Source organism: Euleptes europaea, chromosome 12, assembly GCF_029931775.1.
Source record: "Euleptes europaea isolate rEulEur1 chromosome 12, rEulEur1.hap1, whole genome shotgun sequence".
NCBI classification, from domain to species: Eukaryota; Metazoa; Chordata; class Lepidosauria; order Squamata; family Sphaerodactylidae; genus Euleptes; species Euleptes europaea.
The window spans coordinates 42,303,446-42,330,414 of record NC_079323.1 but is presented as its reverse complement, the minus strand read 5'-3'; the positions used below and the strand labels follow the sequence as shown (position 1 = coordinate 42,330,414).

The 26,969-nt window shown below is 44.0% G+C and overlaps 1 protein-coding gene and 1 non-coding gene across 3 annotated transcripts in view; both read right to left on the bottom strand.

Moving 5' to 3' along the window:
* Positions 1 to 24,972, bottom strand: part of ILDR2 (immunoglobulin like domain containing receptor 2) — a 58,337-nt gene extending 33,365 nt beyond the window's left edge. For both annotated transcript variants that reach the window (XM_056858451.1, XM_056858452.1), the window contains exons 1-3: positions 24,894 to 24,972; positions 14,237 to 14,569; positions 11,771 to 11,890 (exon numbers count right to left, since the gene is read on the bottom strand). In XM_056858451.1, coding sequence (XP_056714429.1) covers positions 11,771 to 11,890; positions 14,237 to 14,569; positions 24,894 to 24,939 — 499 coding nt within the window. In that variant the 5' untranslated portion in view covers positions 24,940 to 24,972. The remainder of the gene's footprint in view (positions 1 to 11,770; positions 11,891 to 14,236; positions 14,570 to 24,893) is intronic.
* On the bottom strand, positions 8,764 to 8,835 carry TRNAD-GUC (transfer RNA aspartic acid (anticodon GUC)). The gene has a single exon. It is a non-coding gene; the product is annotated as a tRNA-Asp (tRNA).
* Positions 24,973 to 26,969: the final 1,997 nt, after the last annotated feature.

The window sequence follows — 26,969 nt, the reverse complement described above, 5'->3', positions numbered from 1 at the left end:
ACAACATCACAACTGTTCCCCACCACAAATCACCTTTCAAAACAGATTTTCTTTCAATTAAGGATGAGCTGTCTACAGCCAAAATTCATTTTTCCTCCTATATTTTCTGAAAATGTACCTCTGCAGCTAAATTCCACATTTTAAGTTCTTAATCTATGGGCCAGTTCTCACATTATACAGTCCTAGCATCCTCCACAGAGCTACCACAGGTCCTGCCAACAGAACCAATGGCAATGTGCAGAATGCCACAGGTCCTGTCAACAGATGCGGTCTGGGAGTTCCGGGCTGGGAATCCCAGATACACATAGGCACAGTATAGACTGGGACCATGGTACACAGGGAGATGGTCTTCATATGGTCTTTAAGTCTTCATATCTATGCCATTTTTTCTGACCTGAAGCTGAGCCAGGAAGCCACTAATTGTCCTGCTGGGGAAACTTCAATACATGTAAGTTTCCCTGTAAAAGCAATAGTGGCTTCCTGGGGCCTCCCGATCTATAAAATGGCACAGGGAGGATAACCCCCCTCCCCCGTGTACCATAGTTCTGATCCAAATTGAGCTCCCATGTGCCTGGGAATTGCTCCCAACATAGAACACCCAGTGTACATCTAGTTGACAAAATCTGAGGCAGCCATGTGAGGTACACATGGACTTTGTAATGTGTGAATCAGCCCTGATCAGAGTACTCTCCCGGTATGTTGCAAATTAAATTGACCATGCTTTCATTCTGAGAGACCACTCAGTTTGGATAGGTGTGCAGCTCCAAGAATTAGAAAATGGAAGTTACCAAAGGTTTCTAGATATGAAGTTGCACATCTTCAGAAAATATGGAACCTATAGTGGGTGGCAGTGTCCAATAGCAAAAACACTGATTTAGTATATTCCAGATTATGGAAGAAATAATAAAAGAAAAAATGTCATACGATCCTAAAATTGCACTTCAGGGGCTTCTGCCCAACCGTTTGAAATAAAGATTTAAGGACCTGGTTAAGAACAGTGTATACGCAGCTCCAAAATGGAGCAAATATCCCTCTCCAGGGCTGTTTCGGCTCAGGAAAAAGGTATGGTAGGGAAGGCAGCAACTCCTCTTCCCTCCATATTATGGTCCCGACCCAGATCAGGCTCCTGCAGACTTTTAAAACAGTGTTTCCCAAGCTGTGATGTGACTGAAGGAACAGTAAGCCAGGATCCAGTAGCACCCTGAAGCTGTGAACCTGATTATTTGGAGGAACGCAACCCCCTCAAGGCAGGCTAATTCCTCCCTCCTCAAGCAGCTTCTCCGCTGACCAACAACACCTCAGTCTTGTCTGGATTTATCTTCAGTGCATTGACTCTCATCCAACCCATTGCCTTCTCCGGGCACCTTTTCAGGATTTCCAAATCCCGTTATGACTTCTTCCTGCAGTTTCATGTAGATGTTAAACAGCATGGGAGACAAGATGGAGCCCTGCATAATTTCACAGAGTAAATGCCATGAGTTCAATTAGCAGTCCCCTGTAATGTTCAGAAATCCATTTCATGTTTTATTATAGTTCCATGATACCAGAATCATTCCAGCCTAGGTTTTACTTAAGGCATTGCATAAACAGGTGAGCTACTATGAATGACTCTTTTCGACCTTGAGTTCCTTTCTTGGTTTATACCAAATAAAGATATATTTTGTTGTCTCAAGAAGATCCTCAGGTATTCCTGAGGGATTGTAGCATCTTACCCCCCGCCCAGCACCACCTTCTGGAATTAGCTGGTAGAGTAAGAGTGGAATAATCGAAGCCCGTTACCCCCTACGCCCAACCCTGCCAGCCTCTTCAGGAGGATCCTATAATTGCTGACAGTGAAAACCATAGAGAGGTCCAGGAGAATCAATAGAAACCCACTCCTCCTGTCACTCTACAGAAGATCATCAGTCAGGGAAACCACCAACGCTGCCTTCTAATGTTGCCAACTCTGGGTTGGGAAATTCCTGGAGATTTGGGGATGGGGCCTGGGGAGGGCAGGTTTTGGGGAGCAAAGGGACCTCCGAGGGAATATTGCCATACAATCCACCCTACAAAGCAGCCATTTTCTTTGGAGGAACTTTAGTCTGGTGAACAGTTGTCGTTCTGGAAGATCTCCAGGCCCCACCTGCTAGTTCACCACACGAACTGTTTCTGTTCCAAACCCAGGTCTGAATCCAGAATGAAATGGGTCTAGACCAGTGGTTCCCAACCTTTTTTGGGCCATGCGCCACCTAAGCATCGCTAAAATCCTGATGCCCCCCCCCCCCCGTGACATACAATTCTTATTATTCAAAAAGTGAACTCCTATTCACCACTCCTCTCTATTAGCGGGCTTTCCCCCTCTCCATTGTCACCAGCTGACCGCCGTGTACATTCTGATTTTAATTTTTAAAATGTGTATGTCACAATATATATTTATATACTGTATTGACGGCTTCTGTAGTTTAGGTTGGTTGGCACCCCAGGCTCAAGTGAGAACAGCAGAGTCAGCACAGTTTGTATAAGTGCTATTTACATTTATTTACAGGTGCAATAAATACATACAAGCAAGTTCTGGCACACTCTGACAAGGTGCTCCGCCAGACACTCTATTTGTAGCAGAGTGAATACATGCATTCTTTGTACAGTTATATACAATTCTGCCTAGTCAATTAACCAATCAACTGGCAGCTGCCGAGTCATCATTCTCAACCTGTTCAGCCCTGTTCTGACTACATCTTTTTACAGTCATGTGACTACAGCTGTCAATAAACTGTCAAGTAGATTGTTTCCATCTGCTCATTGTCTGCAGTCTTTCAGTATATACTGTCATGTATGAGGCCCCTAGAACCATAAGAAATGCAAAAAATTCACTGTTAATAACTCATTCTCGAATTGCCCCCCTTAAAAATAAAATTGCCCCCCTGTGGGGCATGTGCCCCCCGTTGGGAACCACTGGTCTAGAGAATCTGTCTTCTATCACCTGAAGCTGGCTAGCCACCACCTGCTCAAGCATCTTATTCAAAACTGAATGTTGGCCACAAGGCAGTAGTTATTTAGGCGATGGGGTTCCAGGGAAGCCTTCTTCAGGATGGGGTCTCATGAGTCCCTCTTTGAAAATAGTTAGAACTACATTCTCCACAGAGAGGCATTTATTACCTTCTGGGCTAGGGCTTGCCAAGCCCCCAGTTGAGGCGGGGGATCCCCTGTCCCCCGCTCCCACTGTCTGCCAACAAGTGGTAGCAGGAGACAAATTTAAAAAGACACAGGCTGTGGTGTCACATCACTTCTGGTAAAAAAAACTGGAAGTGACATAGGGTAGCTCTAGGAATCACCAGAAACTCTATGGCAGCCAGCATCTCACACACACACCCCAACAGCCCTGTCCACAGCCCTGCCAATGATTGCCAGGCACTACCTGGCAACCCTATTCCTGGGCCACTCAAACAAATCAGCCCAGCTTGACACCAACAGCCATGAAGAAGATGGGTTGCATCTCCAAATGCTCGTTTTGACTTATAAGAAAATCCTTTGTGAAGTTTGCAGCATCTCTACGCCCAGCTTCCTTCCCCACAGGGGAAAAAACCCTACCGTTCACTAATTCACATGAACAGAACAGATTTGTATTACGGCATTGCCGTTCTAAGAATACTTGCTAAAATTGTCCACAGTTCACAATTGTGCATTAATTTAAAATACAAAAATAAAAATCCAATCAAGTTAGATTTTACTTATCCCCCTAATTTAAAATTAGACCCATCCTTGAGGAAACCTTTGAAAGGTGAATTTTAAAAGCTATTGCACAGAACCTAGCTGTGGCTAAGGTAACCTGTTCTTTTTCCCCCTCCAGAAGTGCCTGCAGTATTACTGATTCTATGGGCTCTCTAGGGCCCTTCAGCGAAGGGAGAATGTACTTGGTCACTAATTCACATGTACATTCAATGAAGGATAAAGAATTTGGTTAGGTTCTATTAACTTTACTTGAAGTTTTGGTACACAGTAGTGCAAAGCAAAGCAAAATTCAACTCTACACAATTTGCAACTCCCTTCCCTATGGCACCTTACATAAATCCTGTGGATTCAGCATAATTTAAACAGTTTTGCTGATCTGACAGGAATGAACGCTGCAAATAGAACTCATCGAACCTCTCCAAGCAACAAAATATAAGCACGTTGGCTATTAAACTGATATGTCATTCTCTTTCCAAGAACATCTGTTCTGAGGAAATTACATTTCCAGCACTCAAAGCTGCTATTATGAGACACTAGGAATTTATTATTTCTCTCGCACGCAAACAAAAAATAAGTGCACATATTGCAATAACATGCTCTTAAGTGGCAGTTATGTGTGAGCATTGTCCGGACTTAAGGGGTAGGCCTTCCCTCGGCTACAGAGAGCCCTCCATTCTAAAATAGCTTATCACCAACAACAGTGGACCACCCATTAATTCTCAACATGGCCAGATTTGTGGATACTTAAATCCAGATATTGGAGCCATGAACAAACAATGCAGAAAGAACTGAAAGCATAGCATAAGTATTCACATGACACATTAAGCTGTACAGAAATTACATAATAGATACTACTTAGAATAAACTATTTACAGCAGTATAAACAAGTCCCAATCATTTATCCAAGTAAGTTTGTGAACCATTCTGTATGGTGCAACCATATCAGCTGCGCAGAAAAGCCCTCTTGAATAGTTCAGTTTTGCATAGTTGGCAGAAGGCCAGGAGAGTGGGATATTTCCTGACTTCCTTGGGCAGGCCATTCCACAAGGTGAGTGCCACAATGGACAAAGCATGTGTATGGGCAGTTGTTCATTTTGCCCATTTGCAGGCTGGCACCTGCAGAAGCCCCTGCTGACATGAGCAGAATTGTCTTGGCGAAGCATAGGGAGAGAGGCGATTTCATACATAAGAGGGGCCAAGACCACGAAGGGCTTTGTATGTGATAGCCAGCACCTTACACTGAGCTCAGTAACAAATGGGCAGCCAGTGGAGAGTCTGTACAATTAGATTAATATGCAGGCTTCATCTAGTTCCTGCTAATAGCTGAGCCACAGCATTCTGGATCAGTTGGAGTTTCTGAGTTGATTTTGAGGGGAGACAGTGCTCTAGTCTCGATGCTACTGTGGCACGGATCCAGGTGGCCAGGTCAGGCATATCAGGGTACGGAGCCATTTTGGGGGCTAGGCAGAGCTGGAAGAAAGCCTTTTTTGCAGCTGCATTAACTGACTTCTCCAGTCTGGCCCCAAGGCTTTTAACGGAGTCCGCAAGGGTCAGTTGAACTCAATTGAAAGGGGGGAGAACAATGTCCTTCAAGTCCTTCGCCTTCCCAGCCTTCATTACCTCTGTCTTTTCAGGGTTAGTTTCAATTTGTTCACTTTTAGCCAATTAACCACGGCAGCCAGGCAACAATTCAAGACCTCTACCCCATCATCAGGAGATTTGCATAAGGATATATAGCTGAGTATCATCAGCATATTGATGATAACCAACCCCAAAACCACGAGTGATTTGTCCTAAGGGCTTTACATAGAGATTAAAAAGCGTGGGGGATAGAATTGCGCCCTGTGGAACCCCACAAGATAGGACCCACATCAATGACAACTAGTTTCCAGTAGCAGCCCTTTGAGTCCAATCCATGAGGAATGATTTGACCCAGTTCAACGCTTAACCCCTGATGTCTACTTAGGCCTCCAGGCACCTCAACAAGATGGCATGATCTACTGTATCAAAGGCTGCAGATAAATCCAATAAGAGCAACAGCAAGGCTGGGCCTTTGTCTACACTCAGACGGAGCTCATCAACTAAAGCTAGAAGAACTGTCTATGTCCCATAGCCTGGCCTGAAAGCAGGCTGAAAGTGTCTACAGCAGATGAGTTATCCAAGAAGACTCAGAGTTGGTTGGCTACTGCTCTCTCAATCACTCTGCCCAGAAAGGGGAGATTAGAGACCGGGCGATAAATGGCCACATGATTTTTCTGTAGGGATGTTTTTTTACGCAGTGGACAAACAAATGAAGTAAATATGTGATAAATATAGCTGAAGACAGGGGGCAGATAAAAGGTAGGTTGGTTAGTGGATGGGAAAGGTGAAAGGTGAGGTTATAGGGATTGCCAAGAGGAAGGAAAGTAGAAACAATGTGGGGAAGGGGATTCAGTAGAAAAATGAGGCGCCCCCTACAAGTACTTGCGAGTTACCCACTGTGCAACTGGGCCATAGATTTCCAGGGAAGAGGCTGCCAGGGGAAGTGAAGGAGGAAAAGCTGAAGACAGATAAAGGTAGGCTGGCTTGTGGGAGGCAAGAATAGAAGGAAGCAGGGAAAGGGGAAAGGCTATGGAGCCATTTAGGGAAGGGAAAGAGGAAATAGTGGGGGAAAATAAAATAAAATGCCCCTGTAAGTCCTAGTAGTTCCCCCACTTGTATCACATATTTATTTCTTCTTCTATAGGAGCCAGATAAGTATTTATGCTCAATTGGCAATATGAAAATGAGCAAAGAATAGTTTTGAAAAGCAGTTATCAACAAAGCTTAGTAAGGCAGGAGGGAACTGAGGTCATTCCGTTACATTAACATCTACTATTTACTAGCAGTGCAATCCTAAACAGGGTTACACTTTTCTAAACCCATAGGCTTCACTGGACTTAGAACGGTGAGGTTGTTTAGGATTGCACTGCAAAGAACGCCTTTAATTATTTCTAGAGTTTTATTTTCTCAACAAAAAGCTACTCTGTAATTATAGTGTAAATCAAAGGGACAACCCAACCCCCAAGATGTTGCATTATTTATAGGCAGTCCCTAATCTCTTTACTTTTCTAGTTTTGCTTCCGCCTCAAAGGGAATCTTGTCTCCCCTATGAAAATCAGCCAACAGGCTTCAAATATTCTATTTATCTTCAAATTTGTGTACAATTTATTAATAGTCGGAAGGGTCTAAATGTTCCAGGACGTTCTAGAAATCATCGACAAATGATAATTTCTAAATGCCTATCTTCAGTTTCAAATAATGTGCTAGAGAGAGAAAAGCTAGGAATTGTCCAAAAACAAAACATAGTGTGTCCAGGAAAGGAGTCCTTTGTAATGGTAAACATGAAACACAACCAAATAAAACTCAAGAGAGGACTCGAATACAAAGATCGATATATTTAGGGCTGTGATCCTACCACACTTACTTGGGAGTAAGCCCCACTGAATGGAGAGCATGGATACATAACAAATGATGTTGCATGACCCAGAATAAAATATATCAGATTGATTTCCGTGATCCTGTAGCCACTAGCATGAGTTCCCTGCACCACGGTCAATGTCAATACTTCATAGGGATGCTGCCAGCTTCTCAGCCAACATTCAGCAGCCAAATATACAATTTTTGACTCTCACATTCAGACATGTGCTGATCCTGGATCTGTTCAGCTCTATACCAAACAACTTAAGCAGCTGCGAAACAGATTTGTAGCTGGCCTTGTTGCAGGTAACTTTGAATATCATCTGGAATTCAGCTGAGAAAATATCAGAAGCCGGGGAGAAATCATATGATAATGCTGAACTCTCCCATTTTTATTGGTTCTTGTAGGTTATCCGGGCTGTGTAACTGTGGTCTTGGTATTTTCTTTCCTGAGACACTGTCCTTCAGCGTTACTCCTCTGAAGATGCCTGCCACAGCAGCTGACGAAACGTCAGGAAAGAAAATACCAAGACCACGGTTACACAGCCCGGATAACCTACAAGAACCAATGAACTCTGACAGTGAAAGCCTTCGACAATATCTCCCATTTTTAATTTGTTTGACTATATCCCTTGATAAAATTAACCCAAGGCTGGAGTGTGTGAAAGTAGGGCTTCCTGAAGATTGCTGACTGTACCAAGAAGTAAAAGAGAACTACAATAATCAGGATGTCCCAATGCAATATACTTTTCAATCTGCAAATGGAACGACTCATAGAGACCATATGGTTATAGCAAAAGGAAATGAAATTCCCTGAAATGCATGTATGGTCATTGTAAAATGAGCTAAGATGCAAAATTTCCTAAGCTTGAATACAAAAATCCACAACTGAGATGGGGCATAATAAGGCAAGAGAAGACTCTATCTTCCATTTTTATACACCGGTTCCAACATGATGCACAATGAAGCCCTGTAGCTGCAGAAATCTTGGGTTCAGAGTGATTGTAAGACTTTCTGTTGCACAGCCTAGTAATCATTTGGCCCTTATACTTTGTGTGTTCAAAAGATGGAGAGATGAAATGTCTCACAGGGAAGGAAAAAGCTATGTGGCAATTTGTCCTGGAGCAAAACAACCCCATATTGGCCATTTCATAAGTGCTGAATACCAGCACAGGATACAGGCCAGTGCTCTAAAACTGAAATTCCATTTTCATTGCTGCCTTTAAAACACAATATAGGCCTACAGCTGCCAGAAGAAAGAAATGGATGTAAGTTCAAAATCTGGTTTGGCAGTCAGATATAAAAACTATCAGATGACTGGCTTGCTGATCTGATGGCAGTTCAGTAAAACGTAAAGGTGCAAGTACCGGGTCATTACTGACCCATGGGGTGACATCATATCACGACATTTACTAGGCAGACTATGTTTAAGGGGTAGTTTGCCATTGCCTTCCCCAGTTGTCTACACTTTACCCCCACATGAACACATGAAGCTGCCTTATACTGAATCAGACCCTTGGTCCATCAAAGTCAGTACTGTCTACTCAGACTGGCAGTGGCTCTCCAGGGACCCAGGCAGCAATCTTTCACATCACCTACCTGCCTAGTCCCTTGAACTGGAGATGCCGGGGATTGAACCTGGGACCTTCTGCGTGACAAGCAGATGCTCTACCACTGAGCCATGCCCCCTCCCCAGCAAGCTGGGTACTCATTTCACCGACCTCAGAAGGATGGAAGACTGAGTCAACCTTGAGTGGGCTACCTGAAACTGACTTCTGTTGGGATCAAACTCAGGTCATGAGCAGAGCTTGGACTGCAGAACTGCAGCTTACCACTTTGTGCCATGGGGCTCCTTATGACACTTCAGTACTAGGGGTCAAACCTGATGTGAAGCAGGAGATCCATGATCAGGTTATCTCTCCATATTGTATTCCAAAGCACTTTCTTAGGATTAAGAAACAGTCATGAGGGAAGGGCAAATCAGATCAGTGACCCAACAGGGAGGAAGGGGTATTTAACCCTTTCCCCCTATATGTTTACTGACTTTAATCCCCTCCCCACGCATACACACAGCTACTACCGTATTTGTTCCATGGGTGAAAAACTTACTAATAACTACGGATAGAAATAACAATGATTGGAAAACTGGTGCGCTATTGGCATGTCATTGAATTCTTAGGCCTTTTTCTGTCGGCCTTCTGTTTTTCTGTTTTTGGTGCTGTAAAAATCTAAAATAGGTCACTGTGCTCTTACCTGGTGGTGTTTTGCCACCTCCTATCCCCCTTGATCTCTATAATGCCCAGAGGAGAGGCTTCCATATAGTGGCAAAAACACAGAGGGCTGCTCCAGAATTTTGCACACACTCAACCCCATTTAGATTATTTGAGCACCTGTGTGGATTTATGGGCTCCCCAGCTGACCACTATCTTGCACTCCATTTTCTACCTTGGCTTTGATGTATCTGTTCCTAACCCCCGCCAGGATGATAAGGAGGAGGAAATTATTCTTGGAAAGGCCAACCTAATTTTCATAAAGAGCTCCCTGAGGACAGTATGTGGGAACACCTCTGCTAAATATTGCTTCTTTAGGTTCTCCGGGAGCCCTCTTTTGATCCCTGAGGCTCAAAACCCTTCGGGCACATATACTGTAATATCACCTACACATAGCAATACATTTAAAACACTGTTTAGTAGCTACCCACATTGTAACTTCAATTTAGTACAGGAGGTTGAAGCAAATACGTGGTAAGGAGGAGAAAAAAAACATTGCCCCATCACATACCGCTTCATCAACTTTCAACAGTCTCTAGCTATCTATCCGGACATCAACTCCATGGATTTACCTTGAATCAGTGCAGACTGATAGTACTTGCAGCTTACTTACAGTATCTACTGAACGTATGTAGTAATCGATCTGCCTCCAGTGAAGTTAGACTGGCATGGCAGCGTTGCGCCAGTTTGAAAAGGGGCAAATGTTGAATACGTGAAGCTGCCTTATACTGAATCAGACCCTTAGTCCATCAAGGTCAGTATTGTCTATTCAGACTGGCAGCAGCTCTCCTGGATCTTAGGTAGGGGCCTTTCACATCACCTACTACAGTACAATTTGACAAAATAAAACGTGAAGCAAAGGATCCCTGAATGTACCACATTTGAAGAAAGCCACTTGTCCCTGTGGCTCCTCTGCTGTTTCTACAGCCATCACTGTCCATCCTTTATGGCTAGGGTTGTCAACCTCCAGGTAATTTGAGCTTACCAAAGGCTTTCATCTTATGAACTGTATTCATATTGCTTGATGACTTGTTGTGTTGATATTTATACCAGGTGCTGATACTTTGGTCGAAGAAAAAAGAGGGGAATAAGACCCTAAAAACAGAAGCTGGGTACCCAAGGTTACCCAGCAGTTGATACTTTGGTCTTCATACCATGTAGGTGTATGTACATATGTTTGTGTATGTTTGTCTTAATTTTGTCACATCACTTGTTGTAATATAGCACTACTTGTTAGCAACTCGCTTTTGGGTACTGTCTTTCTTTTCTGGTAATTACAGTACCTAGCCTCTTTTGTAGTTTGAACCTCCAGGTAATAGCTGGAGATCTCTGCTATTACAACTGATCTCCAGCCAATACAGATCAGTTCTCCTGGAGAAAATGGCCGCTTTGGCCACTGGATTCTATAGCATTGAAGTCCCTCCCCTCCCCAAACCCTGCCCTCCTCAGGCTCTGCCCCAAAAACCTATCGCCAGTGGCAAAGAGGGACCTGGCAACCCTATTTCTGGCAGAATAGATTGAAGCCCAAGGTATAAGCACAGATTACTGGCCCAGGTATAGTCTGATGGCATGTGATAAAACTGTTATAGTGGGTCTGGTCAGTGCCTGGATAGGAGTCCTTCAGGGAATCTTATTACACAGTCTTCAGTTCTAGGATGGGGAAATGGAGGAATATAAATGTTATCAACAAACCAATTTTCTACTAACACCACAGTTCCAATTTTTCCTAATTTTTGCTGTTTAAAATTGTTCTGTACATTTCTCTACAGTTGCGTTGAGACTTTCCAGGCATCTGAAGGCCAAGGCAAAAACCCTTTTATGTAAACACGCTTCTAATTTGTAGCTGATATTGTAATTAGGGCTGATGTTGTAGTCTAATGCTTCTAATGTTAGTGCGGTTTTAATGATGTGTTTATGATTGGTGTTTTATTGTGAGCGAACTGGAGTTTCACAAAACATAAAACCAGATAACTCAGTTTTATACATACTGTATCTCAGGATCCCGCTTCGACATAATTTTATCGGCATGTACCCAATCATATGTTTCCTCCAATGGAACGACACTGCACTTCCATGTGCAGAAGAGGGCAGCTATTTCCACTGATGCCCACCTCCCATTGCCCCCCTCCATTTTGCCCCCGTGCCCTTTCAGGGAGGGCTCATTGGGCAACTGGAAGAAGGGAAAGCAGCACTGACCGAGATCTCCTTGCGCCAGCTTTCCCCTTGCAAAAACAACTTTGCAAGGTACAGAGTATCTGTGAACATTTTTGCACTTAATATTTCACACATCGATAAGCACATTGAAATCAACAGAGAAGTAGGCTGCATTTACAGGGAAAGCAAGCCGGACTCACCCAGAACAAGCAGCTCTACCGACTCCTCGTTCTCGCCCTCCACATCATCGGGAGTGACAATGATGCAGTAGTACAGCCCACTGTCTCCCCACATCAGTTTTCCAATGTGGAGGTCTGCATCTGAAAGACAGCGTAAGACCAAGAGTAGAATCAGAGGCACGCTAAAAAGGCAAAGGCCTACTAAGCCTACATGACCGTGTTCTAGAAAGGACAGATTCTTGAGAGGGGCTAAATAAAATACATGGTCTATACTGCAGTAAAAGAAATATATTGTTGAGGGGAACTGGTTAGTGTGTTGGGCTTGCCTTTGGGAGACCTACCGGTAGGTTTGAATTCCAGGAGGAGGAGGAGAAGGAGGAGGAGAAGAATTGGTTTTTATATGCTGACTTTCTCTACCACTTAAGGGAGAATCAAACCAGCTTGCAATCACCTTCCCTTCCCCTCCCCATAACAGACACCCTGTGAGGTAGGTGGGGCTGAGAGAGCTCTAAGAGAACTGTGACTAGCCCAAGGTCACCCAGCTGGCTTCATGTGTAGGAGTGGGGAAACAAATCCAGTTCAACAGATTAGTGTTTACCACTCATGTGGAGTTCTCCAGATCAAAACCACCTCTGCTCCAAACCACTGGTCTTAACCACTACACCACGCCGGCTCTCAAAAATGAACCACAAAATTGATTACCTGGAATGTGAAGTAGCAAATCAGTTCAGTTCTACAGCCAAGGCCATACAGCAGACATCAGGAATAAGTGTTATCCTCGACAACACCAATCCCCATCCAAAGTCTGTATCTTGAGAGAAGGCTGAGTCCAAAAGCATGCTACATAATCCAACTAAAGACTTCAGATGGGGCATAACAATAATTATGCCTCTGTAGCACTACAAATCTTTCAGTTACTATCATATCAAAAGTGCCAGACTGAGTTTTTATTGCTTCATAAACACATATACTTCTTATTCAGCTTCAATGAAAGCTCTTAAAACAATAGTTTTGTAGGTTTGAGTTGGAATAGGGGAAATCCTCCTGCAGGGGATGCTTACAGGCTGGTGCTTTGATGCCACAAACACACACACCCAAAAAAGTCCTCAAGCAGTTTTGCATTTATGTGTAAAATACCTGCAAGGGGTTTTTGTTGTTGTTGTTTTTTAAGAAAGGAGGATGTATAGATAAATGTACATAATATACCTTTAACAAAAAAAACAACAACAAAAAACAAGGCAGCCTACCAGAAGCCTAGAGAACAAGCATTTGATTCATTCACAGGTATATACATAATGTATGTCATGTAAACTGTGAAACCTGGAGGAAACCAGGTTAATGTAATGAGTGAAGAACCTCTGTAAAAAATTTTCTTACAGTGCATTTAGCTTTAGACTGTTTTCTCCAAAAATGTATTGTACTAAATTAGAAGGCTGATTTAAAAAGCGGGAAGTGTCACACGCTGCCGTGACAAACCAGACAAGCTTCCCCTTTTCCATTATCCGTCTCTTTTTAATTCCTAAAAAAATACAGCTCAGAATAAAGAGTAAGGAAGGGGTGTATAGAGAAGTCCTAGGTTTAATTTACTAAAGAACTGAGCTTTGTAGTGGTTAAGAGCGGTGGTCTTTAATCTGGAGAACCGGGTTTGATTCCCCACTCCTCCACATGAGCGGCAGACTCTAATCTGATGAACTAGGTTGGCTTCCCCACTCCTACACATGAAGCCAGCTGGGTGACCTTGGGCTAGTCACAGCTCTCTTAGAGCTCTCTCAGCCCCCCCTACCTCACAGGGTGTCTGTTGTGGGGAGGGGAAAGGAAGATGATTGTTAGCCGATTTGATTCTCCCTTAAGTGGTAGAGAAAGTCGGCATATAAAAACCAACTCTTCTTCTTCATCATCCCTATGGGAGAAAATTTCAGATGAAAGCTGGACTCAGACTTGGGCACAGGGTGAATGCTTAAGCAGCTGATGCACTAGAAAGCTTCCTGCTGGATGGTGGCTCCAACTCAAAACAATGGGGTCTGTAGTTCCTTTGAGCACCCACACCTATAGAGATTTGGCTACAACCAATGACAGACGGTTTTGAGGTTTCGGTGGGACTGGGTTTTGAAATGAGCACACAGAAATAGAAATAGTAGAGTAATGCACGTGATGCGTTTTCCAGGTTGATTTGGGAAATTCATCCATTTCAACCTGATCTGTCTGCTGGGACCAAAAAATGGTAAAATAAGATGAGAAGTAGAGCAAACCAATGTTAGGATACACACTGTGGTAGAACAGGATCTTACTTTGTGGTAGCAGTTGGATTAGACTAATGACTCTTGCATCCTTTGAACTCATGCATTCATTGATAAAGTTGACCCAAAGAATAAGTCAGCACAGTCCTGAGACTGTTCCATAAGAAAATTCTAATATATTCCCTCATTCTCCATAACTGCCCATTTAAAAAGTGAGGTTCTGATCATTATTAAGCTACTATAAAGTTACCATGAACAATGGTGACATCTCGTCCTTTGTAGAATTCTCCGATTGTGACTGCAGAGCCCTGCTTGGAAGCCACAATGCGAACTGTTCTCCTGCTGTCAACACAGTCCACGTAAGGGTCCCATTCCAAGTTCCTCTTGCTCACTGCCTGGATCCCTGCAGAGACCACGCCCAAAGCTTCTCCCATGCGATCCTGGCAATAGGACTTGAACTTCCATTGCACCACAGCTGGTTGTGTGGAGGAAGTTGAAAAATGGCATCGAAGCACAACGGGCTGAAAAAGCATGGCTACCCGCTTCTTCTCAGGGACCATGACCTGCAGGCCTTCAATCACAACTACAAAACAAAAGCATCAGCATTAGTGAGTTGCAGGAAATAGATCATTGGTACATAGGATATATAAAGAAAAGGCCAAAGTATACAGGGTTTGTTTTGTTTTTAACAAGTCATGTACAGGTGCTATTAGTGTTGCCAACTTCCAGGTGGTACTAGCAAAAATCACCATATACTATAAGTCAAGTTTGAGCAAAGTGATAGTACTAGGCTCTTAGTATAATAACTCAAGTTCAAATAAATATGTGTCAAAGACACGTTTAACTATACAAAACAACAACCAACAATAAATGTGAACAATGTGTGAAACAACAACTTATATACAAGGTATACACTAAGACAAGACAAGTGTGAAAATTCAAGGAAATATAAGGTGAGTATGAATACTCTTCTTTCTTTGTACTCAATTATTTCTTTTTTGTTACAAGTATTTTCAATTAATCAATTCTAGTCTTTAAACTTTCTGACATGGAACATGGAATGGAACAAGAAGGGAACGTTATCCGGATTAACTATCACGCTTTCGCTATTATAGTGTAGCTTCATCAGCCAAGGTTCCAGTTCAGTGTTTCTTTCAAACTATGAATATACAAATAAATAAACTTCATAAACAATTTGATTTTGCCGTTGGTGTCATTATTATAGTATTCATACATTTAAAATATCAGTTGGAGGGTAGTGAGCATACCTTCAAATTAATGAATTTGTTCAAAGATTTGTCCAAGGTTATTTGGAAATCTCAAAGCGCCTCTGTGGCTGTTCATTCCTCCTCTGCATCTCATGACATGTGCTTAATGAGATGCAGGTGTGCGGCTGGTGATCTCCTGCTATTATATCTGATCTCCAGGCGACAGAGATCAGTTCCCCTGGAGAAAATGGCCACTTTGGCTATTGGACTCTATGGCATTGATGCCCCTCCCCAAATCCCACCCTTCTCAGGCTCCACCCCCAAAATTTCCAGGTATTTCCCAACCTGGAGCTGGCAACCCTGTCTAAAACTGTGGGAGCATGCCCGATTCTGCATGTGCAGCTGCAACAAAGGGGAAATAACTCCCACCATTTAAACTTTTGTAGGGGGTTGATTGGGCTCAGGACCACAGTGCAGGGGGAGAAGGAGATTCTGCAATCCCCCTGTGCCATATTCCTAAGCAGAAAAGGCCACAGTGGAGAGTTACCTCCCCCTTTCTGCAGCAGCTTGTGCTGAATTGTGCCTCAGAGTTTTAAATGGCACTCAGACCCAACTGGGGGAGAAATGTAGTTTGGCCCTGAGATGGTACACTAAACAGTGATAACTGTTCCCCAAACCTTAGAATCTTTAGTGCTAAGAAGAAATAGCACTAAGGGCAAATTGGCAGCACAGAAGGACTGCAGGTCCTTTTAATGCAACAGAACTGTATGGAAAAGTTAATAAAGTGGTGCTTTAACACCACTTTGATTCCCATTCTCACCTGGTTGTGCATGATTAATGATGAAGCAGCAGGAAATAAGCGACAGGTGAGAAACATAAGCAAATTTAAACTCTCAGTGTGGGATTTGCACAGAGCAAAGAAAATACGAGAACTTCAAGTGCTCGTTTTGAGATGTAAGAAGATTTTTTATTTATATCCATCCTTTCTTCTTTAATGGCTTACACAAACAAAAGAAAAATAAAATATAAATGGATCAAAGCAGGCCAATAGAAGAGGACTTATTTGCTCTGCTCCCTTAAGTTTCTGAGAAAAGGAGAAATATTTTTTAAACATTTATAGACAAGGACTCTTTAAGGGGAGAAAGTTATTTTAAGCAGTACTAGTTAGCTTGCAGGAATTCTGTTTTCACTGAGATAACAGAATCTATATTCTAATATCCATGTCACCCAAATCTGAGGATATTTGAATCCAGTGACTGGAACCATGGACGCACAAGACAAATAACAAAAAAAAGCACCTGTAGCTTTAAGCAATGGAATACCTCAGTGGCTGTTGCTAGGCAATCACAGCATTCTAGGCTTGGTTTCTGTCAGTAACAGGCAGAGGAAGGAGGGTTCTTTCCAGGGCTGTTTTGGCCTTCGAGGGAGGACCTATTGGGGCCAGGCCTAGAAGCAAACATGGGGCGACTTCACAACACTGGACTTGCATGACTCAACGAAGCCTGACTGCTTGTTACTGTTCAGCAGCACCCAACATATGAAAGGTGTAGTGATTAGACCTTCAGAATACAGTCTGAGAGATGCAGGTTCAAATCACCAGTCTGCCATGGAGTCTCACTAGGAGACACTGTTGGCTCTTAGTGATCAGATCCATCCTTTCTTAATGCTCAAAGACTGACTATTTGATGATTTGTTTGAAAACTTTCCCCAGTATAGAAGTCAAGCTGATGGGTCGGTAGTTACCCGGGTCCTCCTTTTTCCCCTTCTTGAAGATAGGGACAACATTTGCCCACCTCCAGTCTTCTGGCACCTCACCTGCTCTCCAAGACTTATCAAAAATAATGGACAGAGGCTCAGAAATTACATCTGCAAGTTCATTAAGTACCCTTGGATGCAATTCATCTGGCCCTGAGGACTTTGTTTAATTTAAAGAAACTAGGTGCTTGTGCACTATCCCAAAGCTAATCCTAGGCTGCAACTCCCTTCCCTCATCATGTGTTCTGTTTATGCCATGTTGAGCACCATTTCCCTCACAAGAAAAGACTGAGGAAAAGTAGGAATTGAGCAGTTTGCCCTCTATCTCCTATTACAATTTCACTTTCCGGATGTAGACATCACTTACATAAACGTGCCCTCCGTTCCTGAAATATTTACAAGTCCAAATTAGGTAACTGAGAGAACAAGTTAACAGTTCAGAAGAAGGTGAGAATCCTCAAGTGAGAAGGGATGAGGAAACTGTAGGGACAGGTTTGAAATAAGGAAACAAAACCATTTAGTCTAAATTTTAGAAGTTCACCATCTGTCAGGAATATGGGGAAATACAGGGGCAAAGTTAATATAAAAGGTTGAAGAACTGGTATGATTACAGGAAACAGGGAATTTAAGTAATGATTCAACAGATTCTATGAAGTCCATTCATGCAATATTTTCATCACAGGCTACCTTTATACCTATTGACAGTCACCACCTGTACTTACTGAATTGCTGAAGCAAACAAAGATATAATGGAAGCTTGAAAACATCAGAGTATAACATGGTAATTGTAATAATCCCATGAAAGCCCGGATTGCACAAATCTACCCTGAACACATTAAGATAATAAGAACTACATTTGGGGAGGTGGGTTACTGGCTTTAGTGAAATCACTTTCTGTACCCCTGAAATAACAAAATCAGCTGGTAGTATAGATCCAGACCACAGATTATATGTGGTCTTTGAACCTTCAACTGCGATCCTATTGCCTTACTGTTAATATGACCATACAGACTTATGATAGAAACCTTCAAATACATCTATAATCAGACAATTGTAATGTCATCAACCAGATTAAGGACATGCCCAGCCACTATATGTCTGTTTTAGCCATGGATATCTGTCCTTGGTGAGACAGAGACCTAGTAAGTCAAAAAGGTTCCTGCTCTTGAATAGGGAATGTCACTCTTGAAGGCCAAAATGACTGGTTTTTTTTTAACTTATTATACAATAGTTACATTACATATGCCAAATGTGCTGTTACAAGCTAATGGAAATCAAGTTCTTTGGAAAGCAAATGCTTGTACAAAATTGGAAAGTGATAGAATATTGGTATTCCAGTTACCAACTGATGAGCAATAATGCCTTGGCCGGTTCTTCACTGCAGAGATTAGCAGGTGATACTTTTCATAGCACAGAAATTAGTATTGCCATCCGTTGATGTCTGCTGATCAATCTGCTCAAATATTCAACACTGGAGTCAGTTAAAAAATGTTGGCAGTCTAATGTGCCACATTGGCTGCACCCAATATGTTGCAAGAACAAAGACTTTTAAACTGAATAAAAATATCTTCTTTTGCCGTCAAGTCACATGTGACTTATGGCTGGGGTTTTCAAGACAAGAGACGCTGAGAGGTGGTTTGCCATTGCCTGCCTCCGCGTCACGGCCCTGGAGGTATTCCGTGGAGATCTCCCATCCAACTACTTGCCAGGCTTGGCTTCTGAGATCTAACAGGTGACACTCAGCCTTATGACCACATTTGTGATACTACCCATACTTACAGTTTTCCCACCAGAAACAGTGTTAAACTGGAAAAAGACTGAGAGAAAAGTAACTAAGATGGTTTGAAGTGTTCAATTCTAGATTTACTTAATTACCTTATGAATCAGGTAGTCTGAGCAAATCAGAGATATTTTGGTTTTATTTCAGACTGAACAAGGGAATGAGTAATCATGAAGAGAGAAGAAAGGCCTAGTAGACAATGTTTTGCACTTAGCAAGAACTGTCTACCAGGAATGTCTGCTTATGTTCAACAACGGAATTGAATAGGTGTGGAATCTAAACACTACTCATAGTGAAAGAAAATAAGACAGCCCAGAGCAACCGTGTGAGCGTAACCTTCAACTCTAGCAAGTATGATATTACAAAAATATGACTAGTCAAGACAAATACCAAAATTAATAGAAAGAGCAGTATATAACATATTCATCGCAGAAGAGTTAGTTGATTTTGGACCGGTGTGTCTTGATCCTTTTCATTCCTTTTCTGACCACTGGGGAAATGAAAGTCTCATTTATTACTCTGGACAAACACATACACTCTCCTTTGCTTCATCTCAGCTATCAAAGCATCACAGCACCTGAAGAGATAAGGTGAATTGGTTCAGTGAAGTGGGGGGAAGGGAACCGATGTTAAGGTCATTCATAACAACCATTGTTGCCCTATTGAAAGTAACATTTTAAGACTTTTGATTGACAATGAGGAGTCAAAACCAAGAAATATAGCATAGGACAAGACCAGGAGATAAAATGGTAGCCTAGACACATTTCACAGTGAAGAAACAGTGAAATTTTTAAAAAAAAATAAATGTCAGCCTAATCAACAATTCAGCTAAAAATGAAGATTAAGAAGGTTTGTTTTTATATGTCGACTTTCTCTTACCATTTAAGGAAGAATCAAACCAGCTTACAATCACCTTCCCTTCGCCTCCCCACAGCAGACACCCTGTGAGGTAGATGAATTGAGAGAGTTCGGAGAGAACTGTGACTAGCCCAAGGTCACCCAGCTGGCTTCATGTGTAGGAATGGGGAAACCAACCCGGTTCATCACATTAGCATCTGCCGCTCATGTGGAGGAGTGGAGAATCAAACCCAGTTCTCCAGATTAGAGTCCACCACTCCAAACCACCGCTCTTAACCACTACACCATGCTGGCTCTCCATCCCAGTTGCAGATTAGGCTAGCTAAAGCAGGGGTGGGGAATCTCCGGCCTGCAGGCCGTTTAAGGCCCGCAACATCATTTGGTGCGGCCCGCGGACTCTCCTGCAGAAGCTGCCACCATTGCCATTGCAGGGCTGCATGCGTGTGTGTGTGGGGGGGGGGAAGCAGGGAAGGTATACTGGCTGTATCAGGAAGAGAACCATGCCCAGTGGGCTGGCAGCTGTGGGTGGGCAGCTCCCAGCAGCACAGTGGACTCTCAAGCAGTCAGGTTGCCAGACCTCCTGCTACAGTGGGAGACCTCCCGCCAGCACTCTTTGTTGCCTGCTGCCACTCTCAGAAGTTCTTTTAAAAAAGTTCTTAAACCTCAGCATCACGCACGGCATGACGTTACTTCTGGGCAAAACCAGGAAGTGACATCACATCACTCTAGGAATTACCAGAAACTCTACGGTTTTACAAAGGAGTTTCTAGTGATTCCTACAGTAGCAGGATTCATGTCCAGTGTTTACCAGAAGTGATATCAGTACAAACAACGATATCAGTGCAGAGCTTCAACATGCAGGAGGTTTTATAGTTCTGGGTCATTCTTTCTCTGTTAAGGAGTACGTAATGTTTGCTGTAGGTAGCACACCTTGTTTTTGGAAAGTCTTGCCATGTATAAGTTTATGTGGAAGGCTGATTGTTTTGTTGGAGAGAGCTCATTCTTAATCCTCTATTGTTTGCTGAGCAGGATGCTGATCCGATGGTTCTGTTGTTTCTTTTAGAGGGTTTTTCCCCTTCTGACTATATTCAGGATTTATATAGCTACACATTTATGTAACCCCTTCATGCATCTGATGAAGTGCTTTCTGGCAAGAAAGTTCATGCCAAAGACTCTATTATTTTTGCCTTTAAAAATTAATTCTAATGTTAAACTAATGGGGGCCAGCTCCTAGTCTGTTGTGTCTATAACAACAAATGTGTCTCAGTCAGACAGGAAGACATCTTTTGGCAAATCAAGTAACTGAATGCAACCTAGAGTAGCACCACGGTTTTTGAGAAATTACTCTCTGAGCCTATGGCTCACTTCAGCTTTTCTGTTTCCTCCCCACAAACATACACACATTACTTTCTCTGATTCCTAGTCATGTTCGCCTAGAATACTGTCCAGCTTTATTTTTTTTAGCATTTACCAAAGGATGGCCATGACCTGGATAGCCCCAGGCTAGCCTGATCTCATCAGATCTCAGAAGCTAAGCAGGGTTGGCCCTGGTTAGTATTTGGATGGGCAACCACTAAGGAATACCAGGGTCATGACACAGAGGCAAGCAATGGCAAACCACCTCCAAATGTCTCTTGCCTTGAAAACTCCAGCAGGGGTCGCCATAAGTCATCTGAGACTTGATGGAACAAAAAAAAAATGAAAAGATGAGTAGGGAGGGAGAGAAGGCAGCATGGTATAGCCTGATTTCATTAGATCTCGAAAGCTAAGCCAGGTCAATATTTGGAGGGAGACCACCAAGGAAGACTCTGCAGAGGAAGGCAATGGCAGACACTTCTGCTTCTCACATGCCTTAAAAGCCCCTTGCTGGGGTCGCCAGAAGTAGGTTGCGACTTGATGGCACTTTACACACACACACAGGAAAGGATGGATAATATAAGAATTCTCCCCTCCATCTCATCTGTTCAAGAAACACAGGAGCAAGACAGACAATGTCACATAGTATGTCTGGTTTTGTCCATCCAGAGGAAAGCCCACTTCCCCCTTAAAACAGTGTGTGATGACAGAATGCAGACAGATAACAGTTCCTATGATTTATGTGTGGGTGCAGGAAAGCAGAGACTTCTCATTTGCATATGCAAAGTGACTCAGGAACAGGCTGATCCTCCAGCGTTAAGAATGTATCCTGCAGAATCCATCAGCCTATACTTCCTTACACAAATGTATGCGTGCAGCTTCAAACATTGCAATGCCTACAATTCCCACAGTTTTCATAGCTAGCTCAGAAGCAAGGACAGCCTTCCTCAGGCCATTCTAAAAGTGACTGCGTGTAGAACTTTTAATCTGGCAGGAATCCCTGGGAATTCCCTCCCCACATTCGTGCGTTGACAAAAACTGACCACATATGTGACATCATTCCTACATAATTATAGACAGGTATAGGAAAACAGCTCTAGATACTTCCATATAATCTCATATGTAAAAGTCATGCAAGTATCTACTTTACAGCACATTTGAAAGTCTCTGTGGACCACCACGGATGTGACTGTTTTTTATAATAAAATACTGGAGGCAGAAATTTGTAAGAAGTAAAGCCAGAGGGTATCAAAATCAGCATGCAGAAAGCAATGCCATGAACTGGCACTTTCTCTTTGAGAAAGTCCTCCTGACCTGTGAGCAACTATTTGGCCATGAAGAAATAGGAAAAGTTGTATGCTGATAATCCAGCCAGTAAAATGTTCACTTTCCAGGACAACAATTTAGCCTGTTGGCTTACGCTACATCTCCCTTTGGGGACTGCCCTTTCTCCAGTATATTTCCAGAAAGAGACAGCATGGTATAGTATTTAGAAGTGTTGGGTTAGGATCTGGGAGATCCGGGTTGTGACCTTTGCTCTGCCATGAAGCATGGTGGGTGACCTAGGTAGGGCCAGGCACACTTTCTCGGCCAAACCTGCCTCACAGGGTTGTTGCGAGGGTCAAAACGGAGGAGGGGAAAACCCAACCTCCATGGAGGAAAGGCAGGATAAAAATGCAGTAAATAAATAAGTGGCAGGCATCAGCAGCCTGCAGCAACAAAATCTTCCTTGAGTTCCAAGCAAGGCTAAAAGGCCTGCAGGAGTGCCACCATCATGGAAAACACACAGAAGTGAGGGAAATCCAACAGACCAGGCAGCTACTCTCTGCCTGCCTTTTAAAAAGCAGCAATGACACACAGTGACTCTCGTCAGACCAACTTCTGAGCATGCCATGCTCTGCAGTGCCACTGACGACATGCATGGTTTATTCTCAGGACAGCTACTTCCTGCCCGTTCTAACTGCCTTCCTTCTCCTTGACCTCCCAAAGGGCAAGCTGTCCTTGCCCTCTGAACAAGTAGGCGACAGAAGCAACAGCAGCACTGCCTGTGCCCACATGATGTGCTGCAGCTGGCAACCTGGAAATAAGAGGACTGGACACCGGGCCCCAGCGGCTCTAGGCAGGCAAGGTGAGTGACTCAGCCCAGTGAGTCAGCCCAGGCTGCTGGGCAACTTTTTCAGCAGCATAAACAACAGCCTATGGATAAACGGTGTCCTGGATTATTGGAGGGGTGGGCTTTGAGCTGGGCAAGGTCTTCATTGTAGCAAGCAACTATGCTGGCAAGTGAAAAGCTGCACATTCTCTTTCCCAGAGGAAAGCAGGACACGATGCCTGCTTGGACGTAAGGAAATATTTCCCCAATAGGGCTGAGGAGCTCTTGAGAGGGCCGAAAGAAGGGGGCCCCTAGTCCAGAACTACCTTACAGGGGTGTTGCAAGGATAAAAGGGTGGAAAGGAGAACAGCGTAAGCCGCTTTGAGTCCTGTTCAGGAGAAAAGCGGGGTTAAATGAAGTGAAAGAAATCAGTAAATAAGAAAGTGTGCCTACCACCAGTCCTGAGGGCAACCTCCTGCTTTTACTGGGCCCAAAGAAAGACAAGAAAAGTGTGCACCAAAAATGTGACGGCCCGGCTTGACTGCACACGGGTGTTTCCTCCCCCTCCACCCCACATCCCAAAACACGGACTGACCACCAAACAGTTGTCAATGCCTGCTTGTCTGGTATACTTGGCCTGAGAATGTGAGGCGCATGGGTGCAGATGAGCTCTATTGCATCAACCTTTCCCTGGTTTTTTTAATACTCACAGTCCTTGTGGGGAAAGGGAGGATTCCCCCGCCCCCACTCAATGGATACGAGGAAAGAGGAAATGCTCATCTGCATTGCGAGGACAGAGTGGGAGGTGGTGGTTAACATGCTGGTGAAGCAGTTCTACAAACAGTCCCTTGTTGGTCTTTCTCCACCCCCACCCTCAAAAGATGTTTTCCCACATGCAACCAACCCCAAAGGATTCCAGAGCCAGGGGGAAAACACCCCCCTGTCCACGGTCCACCCAACCTTGGCGCCTCTCCTCCCTTTCAACGTGAACCATTCACAGCCAGAGTTGGAAGGGACCACCAGGGTCAGCTTCATGGCAGAGGAAGGGGGAGGAGGGTTGAAGCCAGGTCTCCCGATCCTAGTCTGATCAATACGCTTTGCCTTGGATTTGCCACTCTCTCTCTCTCTCTGTGTGTGTGTGTGTGTGTGTTAAGTGCCGTCAAGTCGCTTCTGACTCATGGCGACCCTATGAATGAAAGTCCTCCAAAATGTCCTGTCTTTGACAGCCTTGCTCAGATCTTGCAAACTGAAGGCTGTGGCTTCCTTTATTGAGTCAATCCATCTCTTGTTAGGTCTTCCTCTTTTCCTGCTGCCCTCAACATTTCCTAGCATGACTGCCTTTTCCAGTGACTCTTGTCGTCTCATGATGTGACCAAAATACTATAGCCTCAGTTTAGTCATTTTAGCTTCTAGGGTCAGTTCAGGCTTGATTTGATCTATAACCCACTGATTTGGTTTTTCTTTTTTGGCAGTCCACGGAATCCGTCACACTCTCCTCCAACACCACATTTCAAAGGAATCTATTTTCTTCCTATTTCTTCCTGCCTGGGGAGCTTAGTGTTGAGTTTTGAGAATCTGGCTGGGGGAAACGTGCATCTAGAGAGCAGCTAGTCCAAGGCCAATCACTTCCCGTGCGTTTTCGCCCTTTGAAAAAAAAAACCTTTTGCATCCACCCCCCCCCCAAAAAAAACCCATCTCTCCCACTCGTAACGAGGTTGGACCCCTGCCCTGCCGCAATTCCGACGAGACACCCACTCGCGAGCACGCCTGCAGGCTGGAAAGCCCAGACGGACGGCCTCCCTTGGGGGATCCCAAAAGTTCTCCAGCGCCCTGAAAAGTGGGAGAAAGAAACCCTTACCTGTTACCCACAGGAGAGCGGTCCATCCTAGCAAGACCCCATCCATCTTCTGCGGCTCTGTTCAGAAGGGAGAGCAAAGGCAGGGGGCGGGGAGAAGAGGGGGGGCTGGAGCCAGAAAAGTTTGCTTTTAAGAAAGAAAGCCCCGCTCCCTGCTCGGAGCCGGCTGGCACCGAAAGCCTCCTCTTCCCCCCGTTATCTGCCACCACGCAGGGTGTGAACAGCCGAGTTCTGAATGGGCGCTACCACTCTGCCGTGTGTGGGGGGGGAGATCAGAAAGCCGGGCTCTTTCCGAGCGAGTCGGGTCCCTCTCGGACTCGCTCCTCCGCTTCGAGCCAGGCGAGGGGGGCCCTCTTGGACCGCTCTGCCCCTCGCTGCAAGCCCCGCGCCGCGAGCAAAGCCCCGCGGGTGCGTTTGGGGGCTCCTCTCCTCCCCCGGACCCCAGAATGCCCGGCTTGCCGGAGTTTCTGGATCACACGGCTGTCCATTGAAGCTGCCCAGGAGGCTGGGAGAGTCCGTCGCCGGACCGTTTAGTTATCAGAGACTCTGCTGCGCGGGGGTGGTAGGGTCCAGGCCACCGCATCTCTCTTCTTCTTCTTTTTTTAACAATTGTTTTATTATTTTTCCAAAATTATTAGTCCCGTAGTTTAACAATGACATGAACAATAAAAAATAAAAACAAATAGGCAACATTGTTAAAAAAATTATATATAATAAAGAATAGCTGCCTTCCCCCACGCCTCCCTTCATCTTGTGATGAATTAGTAATCTCCTTTGCACAAAATTCTAATCCTAATATTGTTGTTAATATTTATGGATCTCTTAAACATTTATATTTTTCAAGGCCACCATATCTCGATCAGGGTTCACCCAATGGTAGAAAGACGAGTGCACGTGTGCATGTGACTCTTTGCACTTTTCAGTTGCTGCACATATAAGTTGAAATTGGACCATTAAAGCAAAATCCGAGACTCGCTCGGCGCATTGCCCCTGCAGTGCCGGATTTACGTAGAAGCTAAACAAGCTATAGCTTAAGGCCCCACTCTCTTGGGGGGCCCCCCAAAAATTTAAAGGAAATAATAATTATTTCACTATTAATATACTTCTTAATTGTATTTCAGTTCAACAATTACTTTGATAAAATACATATTTTGTTATGTTCAAATGGCTTTAGATACCTATTAGGTCCATAAATTACCATATAGCATATATTCAACAACAACAAAAACAGCGACAATTTGTTGTTGACAAAGGACAGCTGGACACATAAAGGGCCCCATTACCTTCAATAGCTTAGGGCCTCATCAAACCTAAATCCGGGCCTGCCTAACTGGCATGGATTTTATAAGCTACAAAAACGGGCATAGTAATCATAGAATCATAGAGTTGGAAGGGTCCACCAGGGTCATCTAGTCCAACCCCCTGCACAATGCAGGAAATTAACAACTACCTCCCCCCACATCCCCAGGGACCCCAACCCTCCCCCCTCCCCCGCCATGCAGGATCCCACAATCAAAGCACTTCGACAGATGGCCATCTAGCCTCTGCTTAAAGACCTCCAAAGATGGGGACTTCACCACCCTCCGAGGCAGCACATTCCACCGTTGAACAGCCCTCCCCGTCAGAAAGTTCCTCCTAATGTTTAGGTGGAATCGCTTTTCTATTAGTTTAAATCCATTACTCCGTGTCCTAGTCTCTGGAGCAACAGAGAACAAGCTAGTTCCCTCATCAACATGGCATCCATAGTAATCATGACCTTAGCCAAAGACTGACTAAGGCATTTCTCCCCCACCCACCCTCTGCCGCCAAGAAGCATTACTACAAAGATTCTCGGTCATCTTCTGACTCTCTGAATGACAGCTAGATGATGGGTCTACAGTTTCCTAAACAGCATGTGTGGCTTATACAGCTGCTCTGGCCAAACCTGCCCCAAAGGGAATTCATCCAGCTTTTTTGTTCAGTCCCTTGCCCTGACCCAGAAACGCCTCCCTGTTGCTGTCTCCATCCCCCTCTCTGCAGGCAGAATGGAGATTAATAAGCCACAACAGTTCTGTGACTGATGGCTGTTCCTGGATATTA